Source organism: Micrasema longulum, unplaced genomic scaffold (assembly GCF_059751315.1).
Source record: "Micrasema longulum isolate JH-2025_06_02 unplaced genomic scaffold, ASM5975131v1 h1tg000438l, whole genome shotgun sequence".
Taxonomy (NCBI): Eukaryota; Metazoa; Arthropoda; class Insecta; order Trichoptera; family Brachycentridae; genus Micrasema; species Micrasema longulum.
The window spans coordinates 815103-833496 of NW_028277638.1; the positions used below are offsets into that span (position 1 = coordinate 815103).

The 18394-nt window shown below is 33.2% G+C and overlaps 1 protein-coding gene across 2 annotated transcripts in view; it reads left to right on the forward strand.

Moving 5' to 3' along the window:
- Window positions 1–18394, forward strand: part of stet (rhomboid serine protease stem cell tumor) — a 436151-nt gene that overhangs the window by 409502 nt on the left and 8255 nt on the right. For both annotated transcript variants that reach the window (XM_088226556.1, XM_088226557.1), the window contains one exon: window positions 18123–18265. In XM_088226556.1, the coding sequence (XP_088082682.1) occupies window positions 18123–18265 (143 nt within the window). The remainder of the gene's footprint in view (window positions 1–18122; window positions 18266–18394) is intronic.

Here is an 18394-nt window from a genome sequence, read left to right on the forward strand (position 1 = left end):
GTTCCTAGAATTTCATTTATATATGATCAAGGGACTGTTTTGATATATTTATCGTATTTCTTATATTTCCTTAATATAATCTACCTACCTACTAATATTCATACGATTTCATATATCTATGATTACCCGATTTTACTTATGCTTTGGGAGGAGACTTTACTCTTGGAGAGGTTATTTTGTTACAATACATATATTATTATTTTTTCCTTATTACTTTCGATTTTATGTATTCTAAGTTTATGCCATTTTTTAAATTTGCACTGAAAAAACAAACTTCGTTTTCTTTAAATGTAAATTTAAATATAAACTAATTGAATCTCATGCATAAAACTTCAACTTTAATTCCTTACAAATTCTACATTAAATGCAAACCAAGTGCCTATCTATTTAAAATGTATCTAATCATAGCAATATTTCAAAGTTTCACCCTAAATTTAATGCTGATTTTTTGGACACCCTAATTATGACCTTTGTTTGAAAATTGTTTTTATAACTTATGTAGGAAATTTTTTATTATTTTATTTGAATGAAAGTTGTCACTGAGACCTTTCTAAATTTTTTATTTACCTTTGTATGAAAATGGTTATTATGACCTTATTTCGAAAATTGACATAATGACTTTTGTATAAAAACTGTTATTATGACCTTAGTACGAAAATTGATAAAATGCTTTGGAATTGGCGTTCATACTAGTGCAGTAAAAGAAAGATGTTTCTACCTCGAACATCATCATCAAAATTTAACGATGCTTTCTCTTTTGCCTATAACATTTCGCAGGAGTATTTTTCCTCCTTCCACCCTCGCACAGTGCGCGGCACCCTCGCACTATAAACCCTAATACGCAATATCCATCAGGCTGGCTGAAGTAATGACATTCAATTTACCAACTTTGGTACTTTTGTGATTTACGGTAAAATGACGGAATCGTGTTCGATACCATTTGTTGGTGCTTAGACCCCTTTATTGTGTCAGAGATGTAAATGGCTTTGCTTTACGACCCTTGTTTATGTTTAAATGGAACATTTTGTTCGACGAATCAGTCAAACTAAATACGAGTACAATTCAACAGAAAATTGTGAATTTCACGAAATGGTAAAATATTAAACCATCATAGCAGTACTGATTACTTTTTTGATCAAATCATAAATGTTCACAGCTTCAGTCTGCTTTTTACCAGATCTGTTGAAAACATTGGTCGGATCAATTTTCATACATACCTATTGATTGAAACGATGGTGTTCTTTTTAATGTTTTTTGCGGCCCCTGACCCTGTGGTGTATTTGCAAGTAGCTTTGCTCTACGGGTACCGGGTTCTATTCCTGATGAGATCACAATCGCATAGTCGGTCAATAGAAATTGCACAGAAAAATATAATAAAAATAATTTACAAAAAACATAGACTATTTCCTAGTAATAAATTATACGTAGAGTGTGGACTCCTTAGTTTTAGAAAATTATATTTGTTTCAGTGCCTGAAATATGTTTACTTGAATAGGGAATTGTTTAGTTATAATTTAAATCGTATTAGTAATAGATCCGATAGTGTACTGTCAGTTCCGAAATGTCCTTACATGTTGGTCCGAAATCCATTAATCTTTTAACTAAGGAACTACAACACATTAAATCACTGGTACAGTTTAAAGTAGGTTAAGGTCTTGGATTAGCATGGAAGGAACAGATACACATTCTTTAAAAAAAAAAAAAACAATTAAAATTATAAATAAATGCACTCTGCAAATAAATCATGTTTTCGTAATATCAGCATATGTTAATTTGGTTTTTCTTTTCTTTTTCTTTTCTTTTCTTTTCATGGTCATGTCAAACTTTATTTATATGCTATGAACTTTTAAATAATTAAAAAAGGAATGGCCCACGCTCAGACGCTGAAGTCTTTGTGGGCATTTTTTCCAATATATTTTATAGCTTAATTTTAAGATGTATTTTTCTGAAGTGTATTTTTGTAATTATATTTCTTTGTAAATAATGTATGTATGGAAAAATAAACAAATTAAAAAAAAAAAAAAATAATAATAATAATCAACCGTTTATAACAGGTTTATTTTTCATGATTTAATTATTTCAAAATTTAAATCGTTGAAATTTTTTTCACTTTTCAGGTGTATTTTCTTTTACTGTCCTTGCAGTGTGTTTTTATTTTCTTAGTTATATTTTAAAGCATTTTTTCCTCGCCTTGTCTTTTCATCGTCTTTTTCGCCAACATTTTATGCCCTGTTTTGTTGATGGCAAACATTATTAGGTTTCTATTTACTTCCTTGACTTTTCGCTTCGTGGCCATATTCCTGCAGTAAAGTGCACTTAACCGAATAGACGGAGTCTTTACGTACACTCAACTTTATTGGTTTGGTAAATAAAACGCGTAGTTTATCGAAATCTTCTAGGCTTACTTTTGGATACATTGTGGGATATAAAAATACGGTCAGCGCATAAATGAGTATGTGCACTTTAATCTACTTTTATAACATTTTGGGTAGGTTGTGTTTTTACTTTGCTTTTCTTGATATTTTATGTATGAACGAATAATGTGAAAAAATCAGTTTTAAAACTCTCGTTCAAAAAATTAATACGCGTAAATATTAAATAATATTACGCACATCTTACACTGTGTGCGGTCATATTAAGAAATGTACCTACCACACTGCAATGTATCATAAATAGTGTTGCGCAGAATAGGGTTTTCTTGAAAATCGAATTATTAATAATCAATTTGTCAGAATGTCATTGTACCGTAACCGAATAATTAACGTTTTAAATATTTAACTCTCGATGTAAAATAATATGATATATTTTTTATTAACTATTCTACATACAAACAAAGACATTCTGATAAAATAGAGAGCATTTACACTCTTTCGTGAAATCATTTATAAAACTATTACATTACGTACATACTAAACATCCAAGTAACGTAAATAATCATGTTAAAACCTAACTACCAATCATAGAATTAAAAATAGTCCAGAAGGAGCGTAGAATCATATTTGAATACATCGGACTGTGTTCAATAATTCCCCCACTATGCCCTACTTTCGCCGTGCACATTCGTGATGTCGCCGCATAATGTTGCACGATGGGAAAAAATATAATTATAACACAAATGTAAGGTAAAAAAAAAGCCATCTGTTAATTTCTCTAAAATTTTATTGTGCACGCGGAAATATTGATTGACACAGTAGAGTAGATAAGTAAAGGGTCATTTAATAAGAGTAATTGAATTGATGAACTCTAAACTTAAAATATAAAACAAATTTTATTTTACATAAAACTGATATTTTTATATCATGTTAAATAATATTTGTTGTTTTAAAGATAATATTGGTCAAATGTCCACCACAGAGTTGTTTAATCCGAGATCCAATTTTTGTTAGTTCTATCATTAGATGAGCAAAGTAGGGTAAAAAAATTACTACCCTGGCAACACTAACGAAACGCTTATTTTGTTTCTTCGACAATCTAGCAGATGGAAAAATAATACAATTTTAAGTAATGCATTTGCTACATACACATTCATTTGCTAATTACACATGAGGTGTGATTCCATCCTGTTTCTTCAAGATCCTAGCAGTATTTCTACACTTTAAAAGGACACAACACGGCATAGTTAAATTCAAATCAGGAGTTACGTACTGAGCGACGTCTACAAATAAACTAATGGGTCAAAACGTAAACCTACCCATTTATGAGTAGTTTAGTCGCCTTCTGTTTGATGCGCGTATGCGGTTTCTGGAGTATTCTTAATTCTATGCTACCAATATACAAAAAATAAACTAATTATTTTAATAGTGCTTTTTTAAATATTTTAATGTTATTGTATTTTTTGTGTTTTCGAGTCTTTGATGCCATCTTATTTTTCACCACATGATTCATTTCATTTTATATCGCGCTTGTGGAACCTAAAAGATTAACTAAGTAGCACAGTTGCACTGTGCTGTGCAAGTAAGCTTCTTCTTCTTCAGCCTTGTAATTATTTTGCAGCCACTGCTGGATAAAGGTCTCTACCCAACGTTTATGCTCCTCTATCTGATTATTATTACTATCGATATTTAAATAACCGTTAACATGATAACTTTAATTATTTATTCGATTATCATAACACTGACTCCGTCACTACTGAGTATGTGGGATGATACAAACAACACGCATAACATCGGAGCGTTGCGCTGTACCTTGTTTTTATTTACACTTCCCGTGTTGTTCCCGCTTCGGTTTTATTTTTCCCTTTGCTTTTATTTATTTATGAATGGCATCCCGCACGTGCTAAGCGCCCCCTTCACTCCATTCATATCCTCTCTTCTCTTCCTAATGAGGCTACGAAGTAGCTGCAAGATAGTAAAATCGTTAAATGTAATCATGTTCGGTCCTTCAACTTTGCCGAATATAATCAATATATCGATGATTTTAGCAAGTTAAGGTAGTTGACAAGTTGCGTACATTGAAATTTTCAATTTGATTATTTATTTATTTGACACTTTATATACATATACAATATATATATATACATATAAGGGCGGGCATATTGCCTTAAGGCAATTTCTTTCTACCTACCCAAACCGTTCAGTTTGAGAAAATTATAAATACATGGACATATTGAATCTTTCAATTTTATACAAAAATTAAAAACAAAGATTAACAAAATAAAAATATATGAAAAAAAAACCACACTATGAAGAGAGGAGAAGGGATGGGAAGGAAAGAAGGAGGATAAAGAAGGATAAAGAAACAATTGAAATATTTAGATAGTGACATTTTTTTTATTTATTTTTTATTTAATTTTTTTTTCTTTTCTTACAATAAACATAATAATAAAACATAGAATTATAAAGAGTATTAAGAACTTTTATATCAATGAAATACATATTAATAGAAAAATAGTAAACAAAAATCCCACAAAGGCATGGCCTGTTCGTGGGTATACAAGAAAATGTTAATGAATTTTTGCTCCTATAATAAACAATGGACAGTTATAATATTTTTATATAACATAAGAAAGAAAAAATAAAATATTCTGCAAAAGATAATATGGTATTTTTTTTTATTGTAATTAAAAAAGGAAATAAAAAATATTTTTTAAAAAACACAAAATATTCCTTAAAGGGCAACAAAATAGATCATAGAAAAAAAGAGTTCATATCTTTAGTTTGAATCCAGGAACGTGCATGTTTTTTAAAAGAAGGAAAATTCTGAAAGTTTGGAATCAATGAAATATTATCAGTAAGAAAGAATTAAAAAATTTTGGGTCTATAAAATATGCATGTCTCTGTGCGAGCCTCGTTTTACAATGCGGTATTTCTAACACACGATTCCTTCTTTGACTTGATCTATTTGAATTACTTGTAAATAAATTTAAATTTATTAATGAACATTTATTACTTTGGCATTTAAAAAATACATATCGCATCTGAAAAAGAGATAAAATAATAAAATTGTTTTGAATTAGGACCTGCCGACATCGACATGTTGAAATCATAATGCGTAAAAATACAAATAATAGCAAATTCTTAGTTTTAAAATACTTATTATTACCTAGTTTTATTGGATGTTTTTTTTATTGCCTTAATTCAAATTTATGTTTTCGTATATAATTACTGGTCACTACACTTGTATTTTATTTATCTTTTAAATTCTCCTTCTTCAAATGGGCGGAGCCATCTTAGATACATAAATAATGAGAATTGTCAGAAGAAGTGGTATTTTTTTGTATCGCTTTAGCGACAAAAAAAGAGAAAAAGCTGTAAACTGACACACGGTTGTTTTTCTACGTATTCATCAACAAAATAAATAAAAAATTAAAGAAAATCGAAAAGGTAATTTATATATTGATTGCTCGCTGGTAATGTGATCTGACCGCATGTTGTTGGACGCGCCGGAATCAATGTCACACATTCTTCCGTTGTACCAACAAATACTTTTATAGTGGTATCATTTACGTCTTCTTCCGCTTGTATGGCTTCTTCCTTCCTGTTTTCAGGTGCACAATATTACCTCCGCACTTCCTTTCATCTATCCCACTACTGACGAATGTTTGTGTTTGTAATCCAACATTCGGCTGTATTTCTTCATCCAATAATCGGTGTTAAGAAAATAATATGTTTTTTCTGTGTTCGAGGTACAGATGAAGTTTACTAAATCCCCTGTTCGGTTCTCCTTTCCGTCTTGCGGTAGATTAATATCATACGAGTCTCGGGGGAATCCCTACAAGTAGATAGTGGCATATGAAAAGGGTGAGGGGTGAATTTTCTAAGTCCATCAGAGTGCTAAGCTGCCCTGCTGTGACCCGTTATGATTTCCAAGAAATGCAGCATACATAAATACTTCGGGGAATCAATCCACTCCTTCTAGCTGAATACATTGCTCATTATAATATTAATAAAAATAGCATCGTATTTACGCACGACCATTTTGCATTTGGTTATGGTGAAATTACCAGCTGATTTTATACTCGTATCATTTCTTCCGCTCGTGAGAAATCGTTTAATTATTTCAGTACTCTTGAGTTTGTGTGAAACTGAGGTGCAACAACAAACGCAAAATCGTTTTTGCTTTCATATAAATGAGTTAATAACAATATTTGATCACCGAGCAATTTTCCACAAATCAAGATGTTGGAATATTATTGCGTATCTTCGTATCATTATATTGTCGATAGAAATTTAAGGCAAAAAAGGATAAACCTTTTGCATTTGCGGTCGCAGGCCCTACGGCATGGAATGCTCTCCCAGCAGAAGTCCGAAACTGTGAGAGTGAAGTGATTTTTCGGAAGAAACTTAAAACCCACTTGTTCTCTAAATCATTTGAATAAATTCTTAGCATGTGGTGACAAAGTACATTATTTTTCTTAAATTAAAAAGTTAAAATTAAATTTATATCTTTATATAATCACTTTGTAAAGCGCCCTTGAGGTATTATATTACGAAAATGGCGCTATATAAGTTATCCATTATTATTATTATATTATTATTAAACCAGCTGAAGTGGGCTAGTAAGGGTAACTGATGCTTATTTTAGTTAATTGGCAAAGTTTTGAAAGGCACTGGCGCATTTCTGTCTGGTGCATTTTTTTAAATCTAAAGCTACAACTACATACCAAATTTGGTACTTGTCGGACTTCCATATGCATGATTAGAGAATGCGCCGATTCTAATTCTTAGCTAAATTGCATTCTCAACCATTAAACTGCCGATTAATTCTGATTTTCAATTATCTTTTACGTTTATTGTTTAATGTTAGAGAAGTCTTAAAAATGAATATATATATTTATTTATTTTTTACGGTGGTAGATATCTATTCTTAATGGCAGATGCTTCGTACGTCGGGTGCATAATAGTTTATTTTCAGAGCACGTGCTAGACACATCCTTTTTATCCTCTCAACAGGTATAGTATAGACAGAATGCATCTTGTGCCTATTGCATTAAAAATATTTCGAGATGACAGATAAGACTGCAGTTGGTGATTATTAAATTAGGATTCTATGGTCTGTTACAAAGTTCCTAGTCATTTAGGGGTTAATAATAAGGCAACACCCCGATTACAAAGAGATTTTAATAGATTTCGCGATATAATCAGTTCGAATTAAAAATTAAATACTTTTGTTAAAATTAATTATTTTTGGTGATGAAATACAAAAATAGCACTTATTTCTAAAATATCATAACATCGTAATTTGTGTCTGAAAATATCGGTTAAAATGGGTTAAATGGCACTCCGGCCTCTCTATAAGTTTGATAATTCGGAATGGTATGCTTAAAATTTTATTATATAAAGAACAACAGCTCTCACGAATTCAATATGTTATAAGAACAAAATATTACTTAAACTCTAAACTTTATTGTCAAATAAAAATGTAAATAGAAGCTAGATTTCTTACTGTCCATGCGCTCTGTAGCTGCAAGACGTGCTGTTATCTAGCTCCTATATATCATAATTGTTATATGTCATAATTGGAGACGAGGAACTAGAATCCCAACCGTCCATGCGCTCTGTAGCTGCAAGACGTGCTGGGGTATTTATTTATTGTACAGCGCCCTTGAGGCGCTTTTCACAAAAATGGCGCTACATAAATTATCCGAACATAACTTAGGTACTTAATAAATAAAAACCGTTTATAAATAAGATAATCTTGCTAAGCGGTTTTAAAATGAATTTTTAAAAAGTACTGTATATATATATCATCATCATCGTTCCCCTTTCTCACCTAATGGTGCATAGGGCACTGCATTGGTACACCAACCGCAGCGTATCTTGATCACTTTTGTTACATGAAGGTAAGATGATCAGTCTTACGCTTCAGGTACCAGTCCAGAGACTATGAAATATTCTAGTGTGAAAACACCCATTTTAAATAAATATTTCACATCAACCATGTCGGGAATCGAACCCGAGACCTCTTGCATGGTTACACCACGAGGTCGACAATATGTATACTCGTTTAAAATAAAGATGTCTTCGTCTTACTTTTCAAAATATTATTTATAAAATTCTATATGTAGAAACGCTAACCTGAATGATAATAACTTTTATGATCTAATTCCAACATAGTTACGTTATTTTTTAAAAAGTTTTCAAGTAGGTGCACGAAATCACTACATATTAAGTTCTGTTTAATTTGATGTTTTGACGCGTCACTCGAAGAATCAGCAGAAATAACACAGATAAGTGTTTGGTAAACCAAGATTCGTCTTGCCTTTTTTTGTCTATCATCTGCCGAGTAAAGCGATGAAAGGTGATACCGCACGAATGCGCTAGGTGTGGGGCGGCCGGCGGAGCGGCGAAGCTGCGGCACATGTCCCAGTACATGGTGAGTAATACAGTCCTAGGGGGGCTAATGGCAGAATATATTAAGATTCCAAATGGCCGGGGAGGAAATATTGCACACTCGGATACGGAAGATCGAAAAAATTGTGAATGAAAACAAAACCATACACTCGCTGAAACGGGAGCCAAGTTTAAGCATATGTTCACGTGTTCAGCCAAGCAGCTGTTGCCAAACTTTGAATCGCATAAAATTACTAACACGACCCATCTAAAGATGATTTCAATTGCCCCAGTAATCTGTTACGTCATGCAATCATGCTAACTTCTAAGTTAACTCTCTAATTTTCCCATAAAGCAGACTTAAAATATTTGGTACTTCAAAATATGAAGTCCGTGGATTGGCATTGGTACCTGAAATTAGTATTGATCATATCTCAATCATACAATGTAACAATAACACGCAGAATAAACTGTGACGATGCAATGCCTTTTGTACCATTGAGTGAGGGTAAGGGTAGACATCTATTTGGACATCTATCTCCCTTTGTTAACCATGGAGTTGAAACAGTGTTTTGTTTATTTAGTTTTTTTTATTGCTTACTTCGTGGCATGAACACTTGATAAATTTACTAGTATGCTCTATTTTTTGTTAATGTATTGATATCATTTTAACTTTGCTGGAATTCCACTCGTCCATGCGCTTTGTAGCTGCACGATGATTGGTTATCTAGCTTTCATATATCAACTTTAAAAAATCTAAATTTTGTAAATGGGGTCTAGAATTCCAATCGTCTATACGCTAAGTAGCTGCAAGACGTGTTGTAATCTTACTCCTTTTTATTACTCATATTATTATTTTTTTTTTTTTCAAATGTCATTAATACAATAAACTTATTTGTCAATTTTTTAAATGTGTAAATGGGGGCTAAATTTCTATCTGTCGTTGCGCTCTGTAGCTGCAAGACGTACTGGGATATTTATTAATTGTACAGCGCCCTTGAGGTGATTTTCACAAAAATGACGCTATATAAATTATCCAACTATATATATATATATATATATATATATAGAGAACAAAAATTTATCTAAAAGTCGACATAACCCTATCCGTAAACTGTCTGCAAGAAACTAAAATATTTACCAGCATCTGAAATGAAAAAAAAAACATACTTCTCTGTTACTCATAAAACAATGTAGTATTATTTTGTTCAAAAATCTATTTACTTAGATCATTATGATCTTTATTATCAATCTTTATATCAATTAGAAAAAACATCCCAATGATTTCGATATAGATAAAATTTATTAGTTGAGCTTTACAACCTTAAATACAAAATTAATAATTATGTCTACTAAATTATATCGATATTTTATACCAAAACCATTTATTATGATTATCAATCTACAAAAAACAACTATAATAATTCATAAATTCAGCAAAACAGCTAAGCGTGATGTGCATATTTTTTTAATGTTTCTCAAATTGAGAATCCTTTATAATCTTCCAAAATATGCCGTCAGTCTCATAATATACTACCCTTCATAATAGCAGACACATTTAGACGTCGCAATTATGTTTTGCTTGCAATTTGTCTCTCCTGCTGCATACCTCACAAGGATTGCATCTGTTTCCGGATGCTCCCACTAAAGGGCGAGATTCTGATCCTTGGGGAACCCCGATGTAGGTTTCGGCTAATACAAGGAGTCGCGCTCCGTTTAAATGTTGTACAAAATGTCATGTCACATAAAATACTGATCCTTTTAAGTGCAGCTTTATTAAATAATTTAAAAGACACTACTGGGTTCTGGCTTTACTTTGTTGTAAAAATAAAACAAACTGAAAAAAATATTTTAGACGGGCTGTGGTCCCAGAACTGTGGGCAGTGTCGCGGGCTCCGGATCAGGAGGTTCAAGATTTAAATCCTGGTCCACACAATTTGTTTTCTATTTTCTCACACGGTTTTTTGCGACTAAAAGAAAATGCTTCCACAATTTAAGTATTAGGGTAAATCATAATAAACCAAAAATTTCTTATTTACAAAAAAAAATGTTTGACTTATAAAAAATAACACAAGAACTACCTTCAATTTTCAATTATTTTGATAGTTGCTTCTGTTACTAAATACTTTACAAGAAATTGTTTTAACGAATTTGTTTCACTTGAAGATTTAAAAAAAAAAATTGGTATTAAATTCTCTGCACCACGATCTTTCTCCTTCAACTTTTATTTTTTTTATCATTATACAGTTTTCAACTATTTTTTGCCAATCGAGATACTATGTCGTTACATTTAAAAGTTCGACTGATTTCTGGATTCTCTGCATGAAACAGCTTTCATTTCTTTTTGGGTGTATTTTTATTCCTTCACAATATTATTTGAAGGGTACGACTTGCTTCTTAACTTGATCAGATATCCTTTCTTTTACAAACCAATAAAGACAATGTCAAGATTCTTAAACACATGAATTCCGATGTCAACTTTGATCATATAATTTTCATCATTCACCGTTTCTTTTGATTTAGAATGTTTTTAGTAGTCCTAGCCTGGGCGGCGGTCTCGCCTAGTTAAACATAAAGAAGTTAGCTTTGTTTCCTGTCATTATACTGTGAAGTAATAAAAGCATACAAAACTAGAATATTATGTCGCGTGTGATCACTGATCACTTAAAACTTCTGGGACTCGTGGGATATTGGATAGAGCTATGTTGTTTGAAGAATGAAAGAATGTCATTTTTAAACTTATTTCTTCCTCCCCGGTGGTCAATTTTAAAGTAAAACGAATTTGACACCTGGAATCTATAAATATAAATAAAAATAACACCAAAATTTCGAGTAGGTGCTATCAACTGAATAGTTTGTTTGCACAATTATCAAATAATGGTATTTAAGTACAAAATATTATTTCATTTATGTAATGGAAAACTGAATATACTCTAATAAGCATTTGAAATATAAATAAATTGAGATCCGATTTGATAATGGAATACATGCTTAACTGTTAATTATTTATAATAGAAGTCGTGGTAAATCAAGTACCTAATTCTACTTAGGGTACAATTCTCATAATTAACTATTTAAATTTAATTACATCTAACTGTATTCCAGCTAGAAACATGTATATGTATATTTTATATTGCGTTTAGTGTAATTTTTTTTTTTTTCTAATAATACCTCTTTTCAAATGATGACTTTTTTCTAAGAAATAACGTTGTTATGCGGCAAGTTTCCTAATAAATTTCTAATTACGTTATTAATTCAAATCATTATTAATTTTCTAATGGACCAACCAAGTCGTTAAACGAAATGTCAATCCGCTGGTCTCGTCTTTTTGCGCCTACTTTGATCGTCATTTTTAATGCAATATTTTTACGAGTGTTATTTTGAAATGTGCATCTTTTTTACTGCAGTTTTATGTCCATTGATTTCCGCTGAATAATGTGTAGGTACTTGGATTATGCAGTAGAATATTGCCACCCAAAAGTTACACCCTGTTAATAACAATAAAACATGCTGAATAAATTTGCAGTTTTATCGTAAATATTTTATTATTATTTCGAGGATGTCTGACAATTTCATTCGTTTTGTATTTATAACTCTATCGTTATTTCGATCTCTTGAAAAAACACCTGATGGGTATTTCAATAGAGATAAAGAACTTTTTTAATATGGCAATATGGAAGTGTAGGCACGTGCACGTACACGGTTACAGACCGTCATTAGCTCGTCGTCATCACTTTACCTTTTTCTCTGTGTCCGGGTGGATAAAAAACACAGCTCTGTGTGTGAAATAGAACCAGAATCCTGGACTAGTGCTATCAGGTAAAAATCCTGAATAAGGAAAGCGATTGGAGAAAGTCCGCCTCATTTTGTGGTGGTTGATGCGATAGCCTACCATTCTTAAGGTCCTGGGTTCGATATCTGGCAGGGTGGACGTAAAATATACATTTTGAAGATTTTTAAAACTGCCATATTCATCGTTCCTGGACGGGCATCTAAAGCATAAGACTGATCACCTTACCTTTATGTAACAGATGATCGAACTATGCTGCATTTAGTTGACGAATTCAGTGCCCTGTGCACCACTCTGATGATAATTAAGATTATTGGCGTGGGAGGAAGCGAAAGGGCTGGCTAACGATAGGGTATCCTGAAGGCGTCTGGTGATGTCCACATGCTCCACGTTCCTACGGGGATGTGATAAAAAAGAAGAATGTATATTTAAATTGTGTTATTTTATAATATATGTATATTTTTATGTAAAGTGATCGCTTGATGCCAGCCAATAACAATTATAATTAAATAATGGTCACAAGCTCTTCCATTTTTATTAATAATTTCTTCGTCTGTATTTTGATATATGTTCACATGTTTTGTTATGAGGCACATTAATATATATTTTTTTCACGACAAAAGTCCAAGCTCTCTATTTGCATAAGATTAGGTACTACATGGGTATGTAATGGGGAATACTCACGGAAAGTGCATTTTGTTTTATAGCGGCTGTGAATATGAATATTTCGGCCTGTAAAACTAAATAAAGAGATGTTTGATTTATTGTCTAAATGTCTCTTAACATGCGACGTAATAATGTCGGGTTGTATAAATTGGATTGTGGCTTGTTTGTAGTTAGTTTTTTTCAAAAATCATTTTAATGTTTTGGATTGCATAAACTTATCAATCCAATACAAATGAGAAATATGCCAAGAAAAAATACTTTAAAATAATATTTCAACTTGATAGGAAGGATAAATAGAATAAAATTAAAATAAATATTGGAAGCGCTCTTTATTTTCTGTGAAACCACTAAGTTTATATTAAAATAAACTACTCTTTAGTGAAAATCCTGGAAACGGAGACCAAGTGGGCGTAAGTATACCTCCATGAAAAATTTCAACGCTTATTTAAAATGTGTGATCTGTCTCACCAGGAATCGAACCTGGAACCCTCCAAATGTGAGACAAGCGCACTAACTATTACACCGCGCAAAGTAAGCATGCGCATGGGAATTTATAACTAAATTAATCTAAAAAAACATCGCTTTCCCAAAAAAATGACAGTGAAGGAAGAATGTGTTCGTCCAAGATTGTGTTGGGTAACTTTAAGGTACCGCACCGGGACGCAGGAGATTTTTTAAACAGAGTCTGACATGGGTCAGAAAAAAACAATTTCATATAAATAGTCGCACTTTACCTAAAATGACTTGTGGATAATTTGTTAGGCATGTCATATTTTTATCCTAATTCCGTTGGAAGTGCGATATTAATTTATGTAAATGCGCAGGTAATTAGACGTGACGTGGCGTGCAAATTGTAGCAATAACTCTGGCAGTTTGCATGCAAAAATTTAGAAAAAAATATCCTTACCGTTTTCCGTGTCTGTAACGCTTAGTATTCATTTCAAACCGATTTCCAGAACCCCTAAACATGAAATTAAATAAATTGAAGCACGAAAATTAAATAAATGGTGCGTGAGGTTCGTATCGCAAATATAAACCTTATCATGGTACATAAGTTAAAACCACAGTTGGTTTTTACTTCTACAGAATTGCCAAAAAGATGGAATGCCACGCATGTCTATGGTTTACATTTATATAGCTTCTTTTATATGCATTCTTCTTCCGCCTGTAGCCATCCACTCGTGAACGTGGGCCTCCTCCATCCTTCTCAACGCCAAACGGAATTGGGCTTTTTGCATCCACGCCATTCCCGAATGCTTCTCAATATCATCTCTCCGATGGAGGTGGGGTCATCCAGGGTTTCCGGTAGCAATCCGAGGTCGCCAGCCGGTGGGCGGCAAGTCCACCTTTTGTCTGAGCTGCGAGCACCATGACCAGCCCAGCCCTATTCCAACGCTGCAACTCTTTCCCGTGTTTCTGATTTTATTATTTCATTTCTAACTTAGTCTCTAAGACTAATCCCCAGCATCGCTCGCTCCACGACTCCGTGTGACTCTCGGTTTATACGTACTTTTGTTGGATGGTGTGATGGTCTCAACCCATATGTAAGTACTGGCGAGACACAAATATAAAACATTTTCCGTTTAAGATTTATGATGGTTTGGGGGTTTACAGAGACAACATTTCGATTCTTGTCCATAGTGGTCTAAATTAGCTTCCATTCTCCTTATATTGTCAACACTGGGATGACATCATCTATATGCTCTGTGATTGGTCGTTTGTTTTGTCACCGGCAGTTGGCGTCATGCACAATTTTTTGGCAATTCTAATCTCACCAAGCAGTAATTAAATATGTTCTGGATGACGAAGGCAACATAATAAGAGTTTTAATCGTAGGTAAAACTTTAGTATTATGTAGTGCCGTTCTTCATCCAGAACATATTTTGCATGCCCTTGAATTACGTAGACTTTTACCTGGCCAGATTTGATTTTCTGGTTTCCAGGCTGACCTTTTTCAACAGTTTTACTCCCTTTAGTCTAAAATCTATTTTACCATTCCTAAAAAAAAAATCCACTTGACCAATAGTTTTTTCCTCACAACATAATGTTATTTTTTGTATAAATTTCTTTCATTTTTTATATCTTCGATCTTTGTTTTTCGCCAAACTGTAAGTTAGTACAGTTTTAGTGTATTTCCTTTCGGAAAACGTGCATATTTTCACGTGGAAGTATCATTTCCGTTTCCATTTTCGATCTGGTTCCGCTTCACCGGATTTGCTGGTGTTATTAGTTACTACCGAATCGCTGGTATTACAATACGAACGACTTTGATTGATGTCTCAATATGTTTTTAACGTTCACATAAACTAGAATTCAAAGCGCCTCATTCATCATGTCAAACTATAGGTAGAAACACATCGAGAGTGTTATAGGGTCGCATATCGAGAGGAGCTATTACGAATATTTTAGTTTAAATATTTCCAGTATAGTTTGTTTCCAGTGCCGCATTTTTTATTTGACTTCGAACGGTTTCCTTAAACAAAAACTAAAATATAATTTATGATTAGCGCTTTAACACGTGTGTATAATCTACGATTTTGATATGGTTTAGTATGGGGGTTAAGTGGCAGCGTAGGCTCTACTTGTTAGGTTCAACAACCCTCCATATTCGCCTTCTACCCCTTCTAGTATGTATGTTGCTCGCGAGTCTTTGATTTCCATTGGCCTATAAAATTTCCCTTAATTTATGGCCCCGAGATATTACAACCTTTATTTTCTATCGCGTTATTAGGGGTATTTTATTACATCAACCTGAACTGAGCCACGTACTACAGTATAGCGGCTGTTTATTCGAATGATTTATTTGTTGGTCAAATCCGATAATTACTGGAAGTATTCAGTTTCGACAAGTTTGTGCTTTGAATCACAAATATGCGATGTTTGCGTCTCGTTTTTGTTTTATTTTTGTTTTTGTAAATTGCACAATTAATTAAGTATATTCGTTCACTGATATTTTTTTTTTAATAAATTTATTGAACATCTACTCGAAAACTTTAAGTTTACTGTTTCTTTTTGCAAATCGCATTCGCTTTAAATTATTAACGTTCTTTGCGGAAAAGGGGTGAATCTCATAAATTTTCAAGAAAACTAACCCCCTCCGACATCCACCGCTAATATTTCGCCTTCCGTGTAAGTAAATAGTAAATACTCGATAAGGGTTAATACACTATTTTCCTCCACTTTTCGTAGGCGTTCAATACCCCTTGCCCACTCAGTAATACAAAATACAACACAGCCAGGTTTTCACCCTTTGAATGTTTATCCCTCTCGATAATTACCTTATATCACTATATTTAAAATGGCATTATGAAATTAATATTTTAATTTCGCTATTCGCTAACGCATAATATATTATTTTAATATAGAGCTCGCGTGTTTATGTACAATATCAATAAAAATGTTATTCAAATGAATCGCTTTTTCCTTTATGCATTAACATGACAAAATACAGCGCAGAACTCAATATAAGCTCATTCAGTTCCTTATCGAGTATTCACTGCACTATCGATGCATTAAAAGTAAACAATTCAATTCTGTTCGTTTATATTGAAACTAAATGTTACAAATTTACACACATGCAGCCCTGGAATTTCCTTTACTATCTCACGATGGATATATTATAATGTATCTACGAGTAGTATGGATTTTTCCATCGGGAGTGGAAGTAATCACAAGTCGTAGCAATCTATGAATAGCTCCACCTGATGTTTCCCTAATGCATTATTTATATAAGATGCACTCAGAGTTAAAAAGAGAAAATATATAAAATACTCATTCTTTTTGCTGTGGAAAAACTGCCCTCGCCATTTACCGAACAATGTCTCACATTCATAGTTTAACTTTTTCCGCGCTGCAGTAGTCAAATTGCGATTTTGCGTTGCTTATCTGCATTTATAAAGTTATCGATTTTTGATTTTGTTGTCTCGTGTTTATGCCTCGATGTGCTGTACATATTTAGTATTTATTGTGCTAGCACCATCATGCACCGCCCTAGATAGTTTCGTGTTTTGTTTCATGGTCGTCATGAACATTTCGCAATAATGGTTACAACTCTCAAACGTAGAACACGGCCATTTAGCGCAGAAAATGGCAAACAAATTTGTACCTTCTGTGATACAGTTCAGCAGCACGAAACGCATGGCGAAATTTCGCATTCCGGCACAGATTAGAAAATGTATTGTTTAAACTCGCGCATTGTTGCATTCCGGGCATTTTTGCTCGACTTTATGACCAGATATCATCTGCGTACATACACCCGTTAGTTGCCACGTAATTGCAGTCTTAATTGCGGATTATATCTACGCTTAAAATAAGGTTACAAATGAAATAATAAATTACCACCTGCCAGGTTTGGGCAAAGTAATTTACTCATTGTAAGCGCGCCATCGTGGGAAAAAGGCACGGTTCGCGCTTCGGATTAGATTCGTAATTATATTTCTTTTAATAATTCAATTAGCGTTGGCTTTACCAGAAATTTCGGGGTTCGCAGATAAATCTCGACAGATACCAAAATTAGTGCTATTACATAATTGCTTGTCTCAAAATTCGTTTAATTGATATTAATTGGCATATGGTGCAGCTGGAAGAGCGTGCTTCCTCAAGGGCAAACTTACGCCATCGCTATAGTCATTGCAGGTAGTATGGCGTGTTGCTGACCGCTACATTTAGTACGGCCATGCAAATCGAACAATGCGGCTCTAATGAATTATTTCTCTGCAATGCCGACCAACCTCTGCACAACTATCGCGATAGAGCAAAGAGATAATAATGGGTATTGCAATGTTTCCTCGTCTATACATACGAGTAGTTGCTCCTGCAACTTTGAGTACTCTGTACAGTGTTTACCGTTTAGCTATCGGGGTTATTATTCTAACATATTTTCACCTTGTCCGCAGTTGGGATTCTTCACATACTACACGGTAACAACAGGTCACGCAGCTCTGGCTGGTCCAGTTCCAATAGACTCCGTTTTCATCTACAGACCGGACAAGAAAGCGGAAGTATGGAGGTTCTTCACTTACATGTTCCTACACGCGGGGTGAGTCTTATGAAAAACATTACGCATTTTAAAACGATGTAATCCGTAGTTATAAGGACAATGCGTGCAACGCAATATTGTGTAAGGGAAATTAAACCTAGTTCCAAAGAATAAAACCGCAATGGAGAG